Source organism: Molossus molossus, unplaced genomic scaffold, assembly GCF_014108415.1.
Source record: "Molossus molossus isolate mMolMol1 unplaced genomic scaffold, mMolMol1.p scaffold_m16_p_4, whole genome shotgun sequence".
NCBI lineage: Eukaryota > Metazoa > Chordata > Mammalia > Chiroptera > Molossidae > Molossus > Molossus molossus.
Window position 1 is genome coordinate 56,761,831 of NW_023425377.1, and position 18,753 is coordinate 56,780,583.

At 47.3% G+C, this 18,753-nt stretch overlaps 1 protein-coding gene and 1 pseudogene across 3 annotated transcripts in view; one reads left to right on the forward strand and one right to left on the reverse strand.

Moving 5' to 3' along the window:
* Positions 1-18,753, reverse strand: part of MYO1F (myosin IF) — a 37,104-nt gene that overhangs the window by 7,176 nt on the left and 11,175 nt on the right. Inside the window, exons 5-19 of one of the 3 annotated variants that reach the window (XM_036281761.1) lie at positions 18,637-18,724; positions 18,436-18,525; positions 14,505-14,636; positions 14,253-14,387; positions 13,883-14,015; positions 13,503-13,699; positions 12,572-12,652; positions 12,388-12,474; positions 10,328-10,414; positions 9,671-9,838; positions 8,373-8,458; positions 5,085-5,166; positions 3,766-3,872; positions 3,217-3,315; positions 2,999-3,119 (exon numbers count right to left, since the gene is read on the reverse strand). In XM_036281761.1, the coding sequence (XP_036137654.1) occupies positions 2,999-3,119; positions 3,217-3,315; positions 3,766-3,872; positions 5,085-5,166; positions 8,373-8,458; positions 9,671-9,838; positions 10,328-10,414; positions 12,388-12,474; positions 12,572-12,652; positions 13,503-13,699; positions 13,883-14,015; positions 14,253-14,387; positions 14,505-14,636; positions 18,436-18,525; positions 18,637-18,724 (1,693 nt within the window). Of the gene's footprint in view, positions 1-2,974; positions 3,120-3,216; positions 3,316-3,765; positions 3,873-5,084; positions 5,167-8,372; positions 8,459-9,670; positions 9,839-10,327; positions 10,415-12,387; positions 12,475-12,571; positions 12,653-13,502; positions 13,700-13,882; positions 14,016-14,252; positions 14,388-14,504; positions 14,637-18,435; positions 18,526-18,636; positions 18,725-18,753 lie in introns of all 3 variants that reach the window. The other 2 variants (XM_036281763.1, XM_036281762.1) reach the window with 2 other exon arrangements.
* LOC118643604 lies at positions 10,529-10,932 on the forward strand (annotated as a pseudogene).

Sequence of the window (18,753 nt, forward strand, 5' to 3'; positions counted from 1 at the left end):
ATTGGAGCTTATTTGGGTTGAATAGGGTCTCTCCCAAAATCCATGTTCACCCAGAACCAATGAATGTGAACTCAGCTGGAAAGAGGATCTCTGCAGATGTAATCACATTAAAATGAGATCATACTGGAGTAGGGTGGGCCCTAAATCCAATATGACTGTTGTCCTTATAAGGAGGGAAATTTGGACTCAGACACACAAATGAGAAGGCCATGTGATGACAGGCAGAGATTACAGTGATGTATCTATAAACCTAGGAACACTAAGGATTTCTGTCAACCACCAAAAGTTAGGGAGAGGCAAGGAAGGATTTTTCCCTAGAGTCCTCAGAGGAAACATGGCCCTGTGACACCTTGATTTCTAGCCTCTAGAAATGTGAGAAAATAGTTTATGTTGGGTTTAGCCTTCCAGTTTGTGGTACTTGGTTACAGCAGCCAAGGGAAACTAATACACCTGTGATGATGAGCAGTGAAGGCTGATAGGTGTATGACATGTCCAAGGATTATTTTGTGTCCATATTTGCAAGAAACAATCCAATTAGAATCACCTCATGTAAGTACATTTGTGGTTGAGAGAGGCTCCGACTCCATTAGGTTTACTTAATTCCTTGGTCAGTTTTTGTTATAGCACAGTTAAACTTTTTTTTTTTTTCTTTGTTTTCATTTCACCAAAATTATTCTCATCAGGATCATTTTTATTTCCTGTACAAATTTTCAGCCTTTCCTTTTTTTTGGTTATAAAATCTTTCCACCAAACATTTACCTTTATGAATTTTATTATTCAAATTGCAGTCTCAATTTTTGTCAAATTTTGATTTTACCTTCTATGCAGTGGTTCTCAATCTTCCTAATGCTGCGACCCTTTAATGCAGTTCCTCATGTTGTGGTGACCCCCAACCATAAAATTATTTTTGTTGCTACTTCATAACTGTAATTTTGCTATTGTTATGTCTTAGGTGACCTCTGTGAAAGGGTCATTCGACCCCCAAAGGGGTGGCGACCCACAGGTTGAGAACCGCTGTGTCTTAGTCATTGCTAGCTTTATTTTGTCTATATATTTCAGTGTCAATATTATCTGTTTCTTTCAGAGTCAGATTTTATAGTCTGCCAGTAACCAGCAAGATAGATTCTCTCTCTCTCTCCTATCCATTCTCCTATTTTTCTTCCCCTCTTCCATTTATTATTATTATTAGTTTTTAATCCTCACCTAAGGACATTTTTCTATTTATCATCAGACAGAGTGGGAGGGGGAGAGGGAGAGAGAAAGAGAGGGAGAAACATTGCTTCCCGCATGACCCCGACCAGGGCCAGGGACCAACTGCAACCAAGGTACATGCCCTTGACCGAAATCGAACCTGAGACTCATTGGTCCCTGGGCAGATGCTCTAACCGCTGAGCCTAACCAGCCAGGGACCCTCTTTCATTTTTTTTCTTATCTGTTACAAATTGAATTGTTTCAGGTGTAGTTTTAGCCATGGACAATTTTGGTTTGTAATAAGTGTCTATTAGTAACAATATCCACTTTGAATGTGGTTCCAGACTTTTTATTTTTTGGAGCAAAGTGCATCTGTAGGAACAGCTCTAGGAAGTAGATATGGACAAATCTGGGGACAAAGATTCCCAATCTCCCAAGACAGACTATTTTTATAGCTGTGAAATCTTGAGTGTCCACCCCTCTGTGTTGCTTTTGGTTTGGTGAGAGAACAGTTACTTGTAAGTAATGTCAAGGGAATCATTTCAACAGTCTGCTGGTTATCTTCCTCAAGTCTCCAAGGTGCTGCCAGAGCAGGTGCCATGATCATGCAGGTGCTGAGGCATCTGGCTGGCCCTGCCCTGGCCCTGTCCCCAGCACACCTTTGCCTGCTGTTCTAGCTTGTCCTGGACTGGGGAACCTGATTCACCTGAGAGACTGGCGAACTAGTTAAGCTCATTGAGATGGTCTTCTCCCTGTTGGCTTTCTAACCTCACATAGAAGCAGGGGTCAGGCAAACTCTGAGGGGATTTCTTGCATTGTTTTTTGTTGATGTCGTTGTTTTTTAAAAAACTTCCCCCAGCTTTATTGAGATATTATTGATATACAACACTGTGGAAGTTTAAAGTGTATGCGAGGTGATTTGATACACTTATATATTGCAAAATGATGACCACTATAGGTAGGTCAGCTAACACTTCCATCACCTCACATAGTTACCATTTCTTTTGTGTGGTGAGAACATTGAAGATCTACTCTCTTAACACAGCACAATAATACAGCATTGCTCTCTATTGTTATTGTGCTGTACATGAGGTCCCCAGGACATATTCCTCATCATTGCTGTGTTTGCTTTTTCCCTGAAAGCAGAGGTAGCATAAAGTGGGTGGCGCTTCCAGCCTTTTGATAGAAGGTTAACAGCTGATGACAGTTAGCTGCCTGTGTTGGAAAATTATTCCTACGTTGGAAAATGTGCAATGAGGTTTGTCTTTGATATATCAGGACCCGAGCCTGCTGTTGGATAAGAAAATAGCCACTTTGACATGAATCTCAGGCCTCAGGGATTTGATGTGTTCATGAATGAAGGAGTGAAGGGAGATAAAGAGGAAAGAGGACATGATAGGAGAAAGAGAAGGAAGGAAAAAAGAAAGAAAACAAAGGACATTCTGGGTAAGCCATGCATCCTTACTCTTTCCAAAGGGCTTGTCATCATAGGTAGCCATGTGTTTCTCTACCTGCTTCCTGGCCACCAAGGAGTGTCCGGCTAATTGAGGTTTTTCTAAACACCTACTGCATGCCAGGCACTGTGCAGTGGACTTCTTGTTCTTTCTAATTCTCACCCCAGTCCTGCAGGGCAGCTTTTACTCTCTCCACTTACCAAATGGAGAAACTGAGGCTTGGAGGGGTGAGGAAATATATTCAAGGTCACACAGTGGCCTGAAGAGCAGGACCAGAGCCTGTGCAAATGATCCAGGTGTCTGTCTGTCTCTCTCACACACACACTTACTGACTCGGGGTTTTTGACAAAGACCTTGGTGCACCCCATCTGGTACTGGTCCTGTTCCATGTTGACTGCATGCAGCAGGTGCTGGACCCCCTGGCGCTCGTCTCCACGCCACTGTGGCCATGTCTGGGGGGTCAGAATGGCATACCTGGTGGTAGAAGGTTTGGGAGGGTTTGAGCAGATGGCTTAGCTGGTGCTTATTCGGGCAGGTGGCGGTTAAGGTTGGGAGTGGCAGAGCACCTCACCTCTGCAGGAACTTTGCGAATTGGCGGCGGTAGGCAAAACCTGCCCGGCGTACCCGGATGTTCTCCTTCAAGCCCAGGTACTCGACCTGGTGCTTGACCCTGGAGGAAAGGCAGCCTGAGTCCCATGGTAGGGGCCTTACCAGTCCTAGGAGCAGGAGGGGTGTCTGCTAGAGGCAGTGTGGGGGTCAAGGTCTTGGGAGGGGTATTCAGTGCTGGCCCCAGCAAATCAGTTCTGTGGAGTGGGGGCCTGGGTTCTGGGATGAAGGGCCTGTGTTTGTTCTGTGGCCAGTCGCTTCTAGAGTGGGTCCTGGGACCTGGGGACTGTGCCAGTCTCTGGGTCATCCTCCAGTCAGTGTGGGGCAATCTCTGGGGTCTTGGTCAGTTCTAGATGTAACCCCAAGGTCCTGAGAGGCTTTGCACTGGTCCTAGGGGTCAACCTGGGTAGTTCTTCCATCATGCAACCCCAGGAGGGTTCTAGAGGGAGGGTGAGTCTGGGGTACAGGCAGTATAGATTGGTTAAGCCTGTAGCCAGACCAGGTTGGGGGTCACCTGCTTTCCTCCCAGTCACAGGGCCTCTTGGTCTCATTGGGTTTGATGCAGCGGATATAGTGGGGTGTGCACTTCTTCAGTGTGGTCACCAGATCGTTGGCTTGTTTCTGAAGCAGAGGAGAAGGCAGGGGGGAGTTTCACAGATGAGACCTTCTGGCCCCTTTCTCCTCCCACTCTGGATATAGACCCAGGAGACAGAGACACACACTGTGTGTGTGTGTGTGTGTGTGTGGGGGGGCAAATGTGTATTGATGGAGTAACTAAGCCCTTGGGGAAAATGTCCCTCAGAATATTCCTGCCTATCCTTCGGAGACCAGTAGTTTAAAGGTAGGGAATGTATGTGTGCCTGAGAGAGCAGCCTTGGATTCTGCATTTTAGTTCCTGTGTGGAGACTAGAAAGAAAATTGTTCCAGGTAGGGGGTTGTGGGGAGCAGTAGGAGATCCTGGTATTGATCTTGGCTCTGCTGTGTGATCTGGGCCAGTGACTACACCTCCCTGTGCCTTGGTCTCCCCCATCTGCCAAGTGGGGCTAGTCCCATATGTGTAAAGTGTCCTGTATTTGCTACTAGCATTGACAACTGCTCAATACATGGTTATTAAATATTACTAGGATGGCACATCCATGTCCACAGCACCACTGTTCATAACAGCTAAAAAGTAGAAACAACACAAGTGTTCATCAACAGAGGAATGGATAAGAAAAAGCAGTATATCCATATAATGGAATATTATTCTGATTTAAAAAGGAAGGAAATTCTGACACATGCTACAATATGGATGAACCTTAAGGATATTATGCTAAGTAAAATAAGCCAGGCATAAAAGGATAAATACTTTGTGATTCCACTCATAGGAGGTCCCTAAAAGAGTCAGATTCACAGAGACATAAAATAGATGGTGGGTGCCACGGGCTGGGGGAGAGGAATGGGGAGTTAGTGTTTAATGGGGACAGTTTCAATTTAATAAGATGAAAAGAGTTCTACAGATGGATGGTGGGGATGGTTGTGTAACAGTGTAAATGTACTTAATGTCACGGAACTGTATGTACACTTAATGGTTAAGATGGTATATTTTACATTATGTAAATTTTATCACAATTTTAAAAAGTGGCAAATGACCAAAAGACCCCCCAAGAATTTAAGATGATGGTCCACTTCTGGATTTAGGGAGTTAGGGGGCCATTGAGGAAGCTGGTCCAAGTTCCCTAACCCTAGAGCTGGAAGAACACCCTGCTGGACAGAGGGTGCCAGAGACGGGAGTAGAGGGCCCGGAATACAGAAGAGACAGACACAGACCTCCTTGTCTGCCCTAAGGCTCACCTTGATCTTGGAGCCAGCAGTGCTGGGGCGGCCCTTCTTGTCTACATCCAGCTTCTCGGGGAAGAGCATCCGGAGGAAGGCTCTGGCAAGGAGAGAGGAGGGGTTAGAGTTTGCAGCTGGATCTCGGGTTGCCCTCTCCCAGAAGTGGAGCTGTCTAGGTGACTGAGACCCAGAGGGCATGCTGAAAAGTATAGTTCTTTCTGAATGTGCAGGGTGAGATGTTGAGAACCAGAGGGTTGGTTTTATTCTTTTGGTTCCTTGATTATTTGCTCTGTTACTACTTCCGTGACCACACATGACTTGGTGTAGCAAGTAAAGTAGAAAAAAATTAAATGAAGTAGGAAAATATATCCACTGATGCAGCATCTTGAGCAGCAGGGGCAGGACCCCTTGTAGGAACCATCCTACATGCACAGGCTTGCATGTGGGACGTGGATGCTTGCTGCTGTAGCCCTGTTTGTAATTGTCAGAGATGGACACAACCTGTGTCCATCAACAGGGGATCAGTTAAATACACTTTGGTATATCAGACTCCCTCTCTCATCTTCTCAGGGAGATCTCCCCTGACCACAGAATAAGTGGGCTGCCCTGGCCGGTTTGGCTCAGCGGTTAGAGCATCGGCCTGCGGTCCTGAGGGACCTGGGTTCAGTTCCCGCTAAGGGCGTGTGCCTCCGTTGCGGTAGCCACTCGATGTGTCCTTTCGCGTCGATGTTTCTCTCTCTCTCTCTGTTCCTCTCTCTCCCTCCCACTCTACCTGAACAAAAAACAAACAAACAAAAAACAGAATAAGTGGGCTGCTTAATAGATACCGAGTATCCATTTGGGGAGATGAAAAAGTTCTGGAACTAGATAATGGTGATGGTTGCACAACCCTGTGAATGTTTTTAATGCTACTGAATTGTACACTTTAAAATGGTGAAAAGGTAAATTTTATATTGTGTGTATTTTACCACAATTAAAAGATTAAAGTAAAAAAAAAATAGTGCCTTCTCTCTATCCCTTTCTCAGCTTAGTTTTTTTTTTTTTTTTTCACAACACTAGACCCAATAATTCTCAGACTTCAGTGGGAGCCAGAATCACCAGGAGAGTTTGTTAAACACAGATTGCCTTGCCACACCCCTTGGGTTTCTCAATCACAGGCCTGGGCTAGGGCCCAATAATTTCTAACGTGTTCCCAGGGGATGCTGATGCAACTGGTCCAGGGACCCCACTTTGAGAACTAGAGCCAATTGATGTTTCTATCTCTCTCTCTAAATAATCAATAAAAATATATTTTTAAAAAAGTAAACATTAATGTGAGAGAGAAACGTTGATCAGCTGCCTCCTGCATGCCCCCTACAGGAGATCGATCCCGCAACCCGGGTCTGTGCCCTGACCAGGAATCAAACGGGGACTTCTCAGTCCATGGGATGGTGCTCAATCCAGAGCCACACCAGCTGGGCATACCTGTTTGCATTTTTACCTTTTTTTTTTTTTAATCCTCTCCCGAGGATATTTTTCTATTTATCTTCAGATAGAGTAGGAAGGGAGAGAGAGAAACATCGATGTGAGAGGGACACATTGACTGGTTGCCCCTCACATGACCCCAACCAGGGTTGGGAACAAACTACAACCGAGGTATGTGCCCTTGTCCGGAATCTAACCTGAGATTCATTGGTCCACAGGCCAACACTCTACCGCTGAGCCAAACTGGCCAGGGCTGCCTTTTTACTTTTTAAGTGTGCTTACTAGAAAATTAAAAATTACACAGGTGGTGGGGATTGGGGATTGACTGCAATTCGTCACAAGGGATATTTTTGGGGTGATGCAAATGTTCCAAATTGGATTGTGGTGATGGTTGTCCAAGTCTGTAATAAAAATCACCTCTTAAGCCCTGGCCAGTTTGGAGCGTTGGCCTGTGGACCAGAGAGTCCCAGGTTCAGTTCACGCTAGGGGCATGTACCAAAAAAAAAATATATATATATATATATATATATATATATATATATATATCACTTCTTAAATTGGGTACACTTCATGGTATGTCAATTATACCTGAATAAGGTTGTTTAAAAAATATTGCCTATGTAGTTTGAATTCTGTTAGATATGGAATGTATTGGACAGGGAAGCTCTAGAGCAGCAATTTTCCACCAGTGTGCCACAGAATTTTTAAAACATGCAATATCTGACTAGTCAGGGGCACTGACCTCTTTTCCCTTAGATTGTCAAATAAAAAAATGTCAACATAAGGCCTGGCTGGTGTGGCTCAGTGGTTGAGGGTTGACCCATGCACCAAGAGGTTGCCAGTTCGATTCCTGGTCAGGGCACATGCCCAGGTTGTGGGCCTGATCCCCAGTGGGGGGCATACAGGAGGCAGCCAGTTGATATTCTCTTTCATTGATGTTTCTTTCTCTCTCTCCCCTTTCCTCTCTATCTAAAAATCAATAAAGAAAAACATATGACAACAGCCAACAGAACAATAGCTGTCTGGTGTGAATGAATCAAAATTATACCTATTTTTTTGTCAGATCGGCAAAAAATATATTTTTTGGTATGCTACAGAATTTTAGTAATTAGTTTATGTGTGCCATGAGATTAAAAAGGTTGAAAATGGCTGCTTCAGATCAATGAATCTCTAACTCTGACTTATACATGGGTCCTGGGTGGGTGGGGGGCGGGGAGTCTTGTTAATAAAATCCAGATTTTGATTCCATCCCCCTGGGGTGGAGCCTGGGATTCTGCATTTGTAACAAGCTCAGATGATGCCCATGTTGCTGGTCCAGGAACCACTTTCATTCAGCCTTTTCAGAACCACTATCAATGTTAGATTCTATTTGCTTTTTTCTCTAATTCAATGTCTGTCTCTCCACTGAGCTGTCGGCTCAGTGAGAGCAGCTGTGTTCTCTGACTTGTGTCATCCATCCCCACACATTCAAATGATGCCTCGTCCACAGCGGAGCTTGAACAAAATTTTGAGGTATAAAAAGCCAAAAGATGGTACCCAGCATGCAGCTGTGGTTAGGGCAATAGATCCATATGTGTTAGTACGGAAATACAGGGTGTGATGTGTTCTCACTGTATAGAAAGGGAAGCTGTCTGCACCGAATGCTTGGGTTTGTAGAGGGAGTGCTGGAAGGATTACTGGTGAATCAGAACCAGCCACTATGTGGCTGTCCTGGTCACACAGCCACCCTGACAATGTCCGTGGCGTGATGGGAGCCCTGGGGAAGATGGGGTGGTCCCAGGCCTCCCCTATCCCCAGGGGGGGTGATTCTGCCCAGATGTCCCCATGCTCAGGACCACTCACTGCTCACTGGTCTGCATCAGCTCTATGAGGTCAGAGAAGAGAACATCTCGGTTCCTCTCGCAAAAGCCGCTGACATCATAGGAGACCTGGAGGGAGATGACATGGGGGGAGTGAGGGGCTGAGGCCAGGGAAGATAAGGGGCTTATGGCCTAGGTGATCAGGGGGGTCCTGTTCTGGGGTGAGAGAATGGGGGAGAGTAGTTATGGTTCAGAAAATGGGGGGGGGGGCGGCAGCATGGGCCTCAGGTCCCTGGGGGGTCTAATGTTCACATTGAAATTGGAGGGTGGGAGCTGCAATCTGGGTCAGAGGTGAGGGGAACTGGTATTACAGTCCAGGCAGCCTAGATTTAGAGGCAGGGGGAGGTGATAGTTATAGCCCAGATTTGGGGTGGGGTGGGCTGCAGCCTAGGCAGAAGGTCCCTGGGGTGGGGTTCTGCTACTTAATTTGGAGTTAAAAGGTCAGAGCATGTGTGTCATGGCCAACTGAGGGCATGGGAGGCTGTGTCAGGGAAAGTTCTAGCAGTGGCTGGAGATCCTGGGAGACTTCAGTCAGGTTTGTGGGCTAGGTCTGCCATCCAAGGTGGGGGCTCTCTGTAGTGCTGGTTGTGGGTATGTCCTGGCTCAGGGGACATAGGAGCTCCAGCCCATTTTAGGGAATGGTGGGCTGTAGCAAGCCAGGGGTACGCGGAGGCTGTCTGCTCTCCATGTTAAGGTCAATGGGAGAGTCTGCAGTCCTGTCAGTTGCAGAGAGACTGTGGCCAGGGTGGGAGGCCAGTAGATTTCTATAGCCTTGGGGAGGGTTCTGCAGGGGGCTCAAGCCCATTTTGGAGGGTGGTGGCTTGCAGCATGGGCCTGGGGTCAGAAGTTTGTGGGCTGTGCCCTAGATCAGTGAGTTAGTGTGGCTTACAGCTCAGATGGGAGGTTAGGGGTCTGCTGCCCAATTTGAGGTCATTTGGAGGGAGTTTCTGTCCTGTGAGGGGGAGCTGTCTGGTTAGTAGGGGGAGCTGTGGCTTTGATCAGGGGCCAAAGAGTTTCTGCAGCTCTGACTGAAGGCATGGTGTGGAGCTTAGGCCAGTTTCTGTGGGTTAGTAAATAGGGGTCTGTGTTTCTGGTCAGTTTGATAGGGACAGAGAAGGGGTGGATACAGTTTTGCAGCCCTGGCTGGGGGTCCCCAGGGGGTCCTTCCATTAGGAGTTTGGGAGGCTGCAGCCTGGAGACCCCAGGGTCTGTGGGGAGGCACTGCTGGGGGCCCTTGGGCGGTGGGGTTGGGGGAGGCAGGGGGAGGTGGTTGCATCACACCTTGCCAGCGTAGTGGTGGATGACGAAGCCAGCACTCCAGCTGTTGAAGTGCTCATGGGTACCCACAGCCACCTGCAGCTTCTGCAGCAGCGTCTGGTCAGCGCCACCACCTGTGGCATGCATGGTGGCACACACGTCGTCCAGGACACTCATGATTCCTGGGGGGCTCTGCAGTCATGGGGAGGTGGCAGTTGGTTAGCCTGGCCCTACTCTGCCTGAATCCCATTACAGAGACCTTCACTGGGATGAAAGTGTGTGTGGGGAGATCTCCCAAATATAAGAGTAAAAGGTGGTGATGGAGCCCAATCTGTGTGTGTGGGCTGCTGTGGAAGCTCCCTGGGGCACAAGATGGGGTGAGGGACCTCATAAGAGATCCATGCCTCTTCACTTTTCCCAGACTGGGGTGTCTGGTGGGGGACCTGCCCCTGAGCAGCACTGACCCCTCTGTCCCTGAGCAAACTGCCTGGGGGAATGTTTGTTGAGTGAATAAGTGAAAGGTAAGCAGGTGGGCAGAATGAATGGGTGAGGTGGCTAAAGGGATATGTCAGTTGTGCTTCTGGGTAGAGAAGGGCCTATTGGGACCATTGCCCCCTCCCAGCTCTCCTAGGCTCAGCTCTGGGGCTCATTGAGACCCCCTAAAGTTGGCCTGGCTCTCACCAGCTTGTTTTCAATGAGGTCGCAGACGATTTTGTTGTTGAAGTACTGAATGGGGGTCCAGCGGATGCCCTCCTGGACATACTCCTCCTGGGGGTGGCAAAGAGGGCAGGGATGGGATGGGTGTCTGGGTAAAGCTGTGTGTATTTCTAGAATGTATGCTCAAGGATGGGTGGCTGAGCAGTCTCTCCAGGAGATGCAGAAATGCAGATCTTTGTGAAGACTCTGAATAACCTTTGACTTCGAGTCCAGTGACATCATTTAGAATTTCAAAGCTATAATCCAAGACAAGGGCATCCCACCTGACCAGCAGTGTCTTATTTTTGTGCACCAACAGCTGGAGAATGGCTACACTCTCTCAAATGACAACGTCCAGAAATAGTCCACCCTGCTTTCTCTGCAGGGTGGCATCACTGAGTCCTCCTTCTACCAGCTTGCCCAGAACCACAACTGTGACAAGATGATCTGCCTCAAGTGTTATGCCCACCTGTACCCCCACACTGTCAACTGCTGCAAGAAGTGGGGCCATACAAACAACCTGTGTCCCAAGAAGGTCAAATAAGGCCACTCCACCACTTTCTTGCCTGCAGGGTGACCTCTGCCTGAACCCTGGGGCCTCAATAAAGTTTCCCTTTTGTTGAAAAAAGGGGAAGGTGCTCTCCTTAAGTTTCCCCCACAGTCTCATCAGTTAGGACTATCTCCTGTAACAGAGCCCATTAACCTGGCATGGGGCAGGCTGGAAGTGTCACCCGTGGCAGCCCTCAATCACAGACAGACAGACATTGGAGCTAGCAGAGATATATCCCAGATTCCTTGCTCCTTAGTGGGCCAAGCCTGAGGTCTGCTTTGTACAGTTGCCCTAGGGTCCAGCAGAACTGAACCCCAGTAGCCCTAACATAACCTGCTCATTAACACACTCCACTGGGGCTTTTTTTTAAATCCTCACCCAAGGACATTTTTCGATATTTTGTTCAGATAGGGTGGGAGGAAGAGAGAGAGAGAGAGAGAAACATCGATGTGAAGGGACACATCGAGTGGTTGCCACCCACACGACCCAACCAGGGCCGGGGACAAACTGCAACCGAGGTACATGCTCTTAGCGGGAACCGAACCCCGGTCTCTCCAGACCGAAGGCCAACGCTCTAACCGCTGAGCCAAACTGGCCAGGGCTCCACTGGGGCTTTTAAAAAAAATCCCTCTCTTGCCCTGGCCAATGTGGCTCAGTTGGTTGGAATGTTGTCCTGTGCATTGGAAGGTCATGGGTTTGATTTGGGTCAGGGCACATACCTAGGTTTGGATTTGCTCCCTGGCCCAGGTGGGTGGGAGGCAACTGATTGATGTATGTATCTCTCTCTCTCTCTCTCTCTCTCTCTCTCTCCATTCCTCCCTCTCTAAAATCAATTTAAAAAAATCTCTCTCACTACCTCACTCCTCTCCTGGTCTTTGCCCTGAATGCTTGTCTGAGATTCTGCTTCTGTGGGATGGTAGAATGAAAACATCAGGATTTTTTGTTGTTGTTAATCCTCACCCAAGGATATTTTTCCATTGATTTTTAGATAGAATGGAAGAGAGGGAGGGAGAGAGAGAGCGAGCATCAATGTGAGAGAGATGCATCGATTGGTTGCCTCCCTCACGACCCTCATTGGGGCCAGGGATCAGACCTGCAACTCAAGTACGTGTCCTTGACCAGGAATCGAACCCATGACCCTGTGGTTTGTGGGGCCACGCTCTAACCACTGAGCAAAACTGTCCAGGGCAACATCTGTGATTTTTGTTCATTCTGTTCACTGTTGTCTCCCTGGCACTGTAGACAGTGCCAGTCACACAATAGGTGCTCAATAAATAACTGTTGACAGAATGAACAAAGAGCTTATTCCCAGCCCTTGTCAAAGCTTTAGAGATGGAAAACTTCCGCCAAAGGAAATCTCCGTGGAAACTGGATGAGTCAGCAGAGAGAGATGGAAATAGGGAGCTGGGGTATCTCCTGGTTGGTCAGTGACCTTCATGGTCCTGCCCACAACTCAGTATCTTATGTCCCTGGCTACTTGGCTTTTCCTGCTCACCTGCTCAGCCTTCAGAGTGAGTTCGATAAAGATCTGCTGTAGCTTCTCATTGACAAAGTTGATGCAAAATTGCTCAAAGCCATTTTTCTGCCCAGGGAGGAAAAGAGTGCATCTTTCAGTGGGCTGACATTGGAGGTTCCAGGGCCACTGGGACAGGGTAGGGGCCTGGGAGCAGAGACCATACCTGAAAGATCTCGAAGCCATAGATGTCAAGCACGCCAATACTATACTCTTCCTGGGGCTTCTGCATAGCACGGTTGATAGCCTATGATGTGGGTAGGAATAGGAGGTGAGTACCAGCCTGCCACTCTCTTGTTATACTCTAAGTCACATTGCAGGCTATGTCCCCTCATGCCAGTTTTTTCCTGCCTTCCTCAGCTTTGTGCATACCCCCATCAGTCACCCATATAAGGAACCCAAGTTTTAGAGCATCAGGTTCCTGCCTTGGGAGATGGCTCTGCCCCTTAACAACTCTGCCTTTCTATTTTCTCATCTTTAAAATGGGTGAATAATAGATGTATGTAGAACAGTTACAACAGTAAAGGGCACACACTAGGTGTTACGTAATGTCAGCTACTATATCATCATTTGTCACCTTGATACATTCTGTCCCTGTTGACCCCTATCCAGTCCACTTTGTCTTCTAGACAATTCTCCTCTTGGCTCTCAAATGTACCCACCCATCTCTGTTACCACAGCCCCTATCCCAGCCCAGGCTGAGCTCCATGCCTCAGCCAGCAGGAGCCCCTCAGTTTTTTTTTTTTTAAATATGTTTTTATTGATCTTTAGAGAGAGAAGAAGGGAGAGAGGGAGAAATATCGATGGGAGAGAGAAACATCCATCTGTTGCCTCCTGCACTTTCCTTACGGAGGATTGAGCCTGTAACCGGGCATGTGCCCTGACTGGGCATCAAACAGGGATCACCAGGGAGGATGCTCAATCCACTGAGCCACACCAACTGGGTTGAGCCCCTCAGTCTTTCACATGACCACCACCTGTTCCTGCTTGATGTGTCCCACAGCAGGGGACTGGTGAGGTTGTGGTAGTCAAGCCTGCCTCTCTCACTTGGCTGGTCCCAGAGCACCTCTCCCACCCTTGGACCCTGCCACACTTGCCTCCACGAGGAAGTCAAAGAGACGGGAGTAAAGCCCCTTGGCTAGGGCATCGCGGGTGTAAGTTGCCTGCTCCACGTTCAGGGTCACATCGATGGACTCGCTGCGCCCACCCCAGCGACTGTCCATCTTGCGGCTGGTCAACTTCTCCTGTAGACGCCCACTATGGATGCCCAGCAGGTAGGCGGGAAAGGCCAGGACTGCCAGGTGGTGGGAGAAAGGGGCAGCTGGTCAGGTTCTTATCTATTTCAACTTCTATCTCTCCCTATTTTGCCCAGTGACAATGAAATTGTCCTCATGGGTCCTCACCCTCTGAGGGATGAACTAGGAGGAATCATTCACACACACACCTGCTTCCCACCCTCCCCAACAGCCAAACTCACGGTCCACACTCTCCACCTGGGCGTAATTCCCATCTTCACAGAAGCTGATGTTTCCCAAGTGCAAGATCCCCGCTACGAGCTGCAGGACCAGCTGCTGGACGTTGGGTGGGATCCCGATGACCTGCATGGCGCTCTGTGGGCACCACAAACACAGAGCTTGTGCCACCAATCTCGATCTCCACCCTGTCCCCTGGGGTCAGGCTTCTGGGGTCACAGCACAGACTTACAGTCAGGACACCTGCGTCCCTGGTTTACTTCTTTCACCCGCTCACTGTATTACCTTGGGCAACTCCCTACTCAACTTTGGGTCTCAGTTTTCTGACATGTAACACAAGAGGTTGCCAGGGCTGGAGTGGCAGTTGGTACTCACCAGAGTCTCACTGAAGTCGCTCCTGTCATTGGTGCCGTCCACCTTGTAGGTGTCTGATTGGTTGAGGTAGTAATAGTAGTCGGGGGTCATGAGCCCCAGGTTCTGCCGCTGCTCTTGGGAGGCCCCTTCCAGGAGCTGGAGGGTGAGCAATGCTCATGCACTGGACCAGCACAGGCCTTGTGGTCCCCTAGTCCTCACTGACCCTCCCAATGTCATCCCCAGGCTCCAAGTGGAGCTCCCCCTTTCTTGCACCTGGTAGTAGATGTGAAAGTTCCTCTCATTTTCATTCTGGGTGACCACGCGAGATTTCTCCAGCAGGAAGTTGGAGATCTTGCCGCCATCCGGCTCTCCGCCACGGCTGAACTGGATCTCAAAGTACTTGCCCTGAATTCGAGAGAACAACGTCAGCCCCACCAGGGGCCAGGATTTCAGGTGGGGGAAGGATTGGGGATGGGTATTATGAGCCTGGCCTCTTTCTTTCTCTTATCCACGTGACTTCAACTTGCTTTCCTCTCCCCACTTCCCACTTCTGCACTGCTTGTCTTTTCCATCAGATCCTTCTCTCCAGCCTTTGCTTAAGCTCTTTCCTGGGCCAGGAATGCCCTTTACTTTCTCTCTGATAATTCAAGCCACCACCCAGGACATCTGCTTTGTGCCTGGCACACAGAAGTATCACATTTTATTGACCAGCTTCCCAGTCCCTCTACCACAACACAGAGGCCTCCATGTCTTGGTGGGATACAGCTGGTTCAAGTGATCCTGAGTATCTCCTACATGTTGTCCCTGAGCCCAGAGCAAGGACCCCACAATCCCTTTCTTTAGTCTCTGATACCATCTGGGTTCTTCTCTGACCAGAGATTGGAGGGCAGACAAAGCTCCATTACTTCTCCTTTCTGCCACTTCTGTCTGATGGCAATACAAATCACATTATCATACTACACAAACACCTGTAGTATATGACATACACTTATTCTATTGTACAACAACTATATAAAATAAAATGTAATTATACATTTTGAGATTTATCCATGTTTTGGGGTATATCAGTAGTTTGAAAACACGTACTGTGTGATTCCATTTATATGAAGTTCTAGAACAGCTAAGATCAATCTATGGTGAAAACAATTCAGAAGAGTGGTTGCTTCTGGAGTAGGGTAGGAGTAGAAATTGACTAGAAAGGGACAAGAAGGAACTTTCTGGAGTGATGGTGATGTTCTGTGTACTGGTAGGGGTTTGGATTGAACATTGCATGTATTTTTCCAAACTCAGTGAATGGTCCACTTTAGATTTATGTTTTGCTGTATGCAAATTTTACTTAGAAATAAAAGAGAACTGCAAATTTATAATGGACTATAATTAATGATATGCATGCTGAAGTGTTTGGGGAGGGGGAAAGGTATGGTGTCAGCAGCTTGCTTTGTAACGCATCAAAAAATAAGATGGGCCCAGCTGGTGTGGCTCAGTGGATTGAGCATCATCCCATGAAATGAGAGGTCCTGGTTTGATTCCCTGTCAGAGCACATGTAGGGGGCATGCAGGAGGCAGCCAATCAATGTTTCTCACATCAGTGTTTCTATCTCTCTCTCTCTTCCTCTCTTTCTAAAAAACCAACAAAAACATATTAAAAAAAAACATACAAAAAAGCCCTGGCCAGTTTGGCTCAGCGGTTAGAGCGTTGGCCTGCGGTCCAGAGAGACCTGAGTTCGGTTCCCGCTAAGGGCATGTACCTCAGTTGCAGTTTGTCCCTGGCCCTGGTTGGGTCGTGAGGGTGGCAGCCACTCAATGTGTCCCTTTCACATCGATGTTTCTCTCTCTCTCTCTTCCTCTCTCTCCCTCCCACTCTATCTGAACAAAAAAATGGAAAAATGTCCTCGGGTGAGGATTAAAACAAAACAAAACACAAAAAAACATAAAATGGTCCTGGCCAGTTTGGCTCAGCCTGTGGTCTGGAGAGACCCAGGTTCGGTTCCCGCTAAGGGTACGTACCTTGGTTGCAGTTTGTCCCTGGCCCTGATTGGGTCGTGTGGGTGGCGACCACTCGATGTGTCCCTTTCACGTCCATGTTTCTCTCTCTCTCTCCCTCCCACTCTATCTGAACAAAATATCAAAAAATGTCCTCGGGTGAGGATAAAAAAACAACAACACAAAAACAAACAAAAAAAACCATATTAAAAAAAAACCATAAAATGGCCCTGGCCGGTTTGGCTCAGCGGTTAGAGCGTTGGTTCGTGGACTGGAGAGTCCCGGCTTCGGTTCCCGCTAAGGGTGTGTACCTCAGTTGCAGTTTGTCCCTGCCCTGGTTGGGGTCATGGGGGTGGCAACCATGCGATGTGTCTCTCTCAGATTGATGTTTCTGTCTCTCTCTTCCTCTCTCTCTTCCTCCCTCTCTCCCTCCCGATCTGAAGATGAATGCAAAAATGAACTTGGGTGAGGATAAAAAAAAAAAAAAAAGATGGATGAACATACAATAAAACAAATGTAGTAAAATGTTAATGATACAGGAGATGGGCATACAGGTATTAACTTTATTATTCTTTACATTTTTCTGTCTAGCCCTGGCTGGTTTGGCTCAGTGGTAGGCCTGAGGACCAGAGAGAGTTCCGGGTTCGGTTCCCACTAGGGACACATACCAAAAAAAAAAAATTTTTTTTTCTGTGTATTTGAATTTTTAACAATAAATATTGAGAAAACACTTAAAATAGAATTATATTATAAATATATATTAGAAAATAAAAATATAACAACGTAGAGGGACCTGGAGAGTACTATGCTAAGTGAAATAAGCCAGTCAGAGAAAGACAAATACCACATTATCTCACTTATTTGTGGAATATAATGAACAAAATAAGCTGACGAACAAAATAAATGCAAAGACATGGAATAGGGAACAAACTGACAAACCTCAGAGGGAAGGGAGTGGGGTGGCAGGAAGAGATAAACCAAAGAACTTATATGCATATATGCATACACAGACAATAGTGAGGTGAAGGCAGGGGGGTGGGATAGGAGAGGGGAGGAGGGAGTCAATGGAGGGTAAAAGGAGGGACGTCGGTAATACTTTCAAAAATAAAGATAAATTAAATCTAAAAAAAAGTTAAAAAGATAAAAAAATATAACTAATAGCCTGGCCAGTGTGGCTCAGTGGTTGAGCATTGACTCATACACCAGGAGGTCGCTGGTTTGATTCCAGGTCAGGGCACATGCCCAAGTTGTGGGCCCGATCCCCAGTGGGGGGTATTCAGGAGGCGGCCTATCGATGCTCTCTCTCATCCATGTTTCTATCTCTCTTTCCCTCTCCCTTTCTCTCTCTCTCTGATATCAATAAAGAAAAATATATATAACTAATAATATTTTGGGAAACAAAAATCTTATTAGTGTATGGAATTTATTAAGTTATTTCCACATACAGGCATTGAAATAAAATTGTCAAGGTCTATGAGATGGATTTTAATTTTTTTTTTAATCCTCACCCAAAGATATTTTTCTATTTATCTTCAGGTAGAGTGGGGGGGGGGGAGAGAGAGAGAGAGAGAGAGAGAGAGAGAGAGAGAGAGAGAGACATCAGTGTTAGAGAGACACATTGGCTGCCTCCCACATGACCCCGACCAAGCAACCAAGGCTGGGGACCAAATGCAACCAAGGTACGTGCCCTTGACTGGAATTGACCCTACTACTCTTTGGTCCAATGGCCGACACTTTAACAGCTGAGCCAAACTGGCTAGGGCTATGAGATGGATTTTAATATCATTTCTACATTATAGATGAGAAAACAGAGGACACTCAGGAGTTTACGTGGTTTTTTGTCCAAACCACATATCTAAAGAGTGACAGAACCTGAATCATAAATCTAGATCTGTTTACCTATTCTGTCTTCCAGTAGGCCCAGCATAGCACCTGACACAAAGGAGTATAAGAATTATTTCTTGAAAGAAGGAATAAAGGAAGGAATAAATTAGGCCTGAAATATGACTAGGAACTTGGTTGTAGCTAGGGGAGTATTTAGGAATGTGACACAGACATGTCATATTCTGCCTAAAGGGGACTCTTTTCCAATGGACAATATGCAGGTAGTCAGTGTCCCATCCAGGAGCAGGTATTTCCTGTGATCTTGGGAATACAGGTAGAGAGGGTGTGTGTGTGTGTGTGTGGCATGGTTATTCCAAAAGCAGAGCTGTGGACTCACAAAACGACTGGAATTGTTGTTGCGCACAGTCTTGGCGTTGCCGAAAGCCTCGAGCAGTGGGTTTGATTGCAGAATGATATCCTTCACATGCTGGGGGCAGAGGCAGGTGGGGTGGGAAGAGGTCAGGCTGAGGCAGGTGTGGAGAGATAAAATACCATGGAGTGGGAGGAAACCTGCCCCTTCTTTCTGTTTTTGCCTCACCTGGACCTTTTCGCCCCCTCCAGACACTTTGGAGATGTAGCCCATGATGTATTTGGCTGCTACTGTCTTCCCAGCTCCACTTTCTCCACTGGGTACAGGTGAGGCAAGGAATAATAA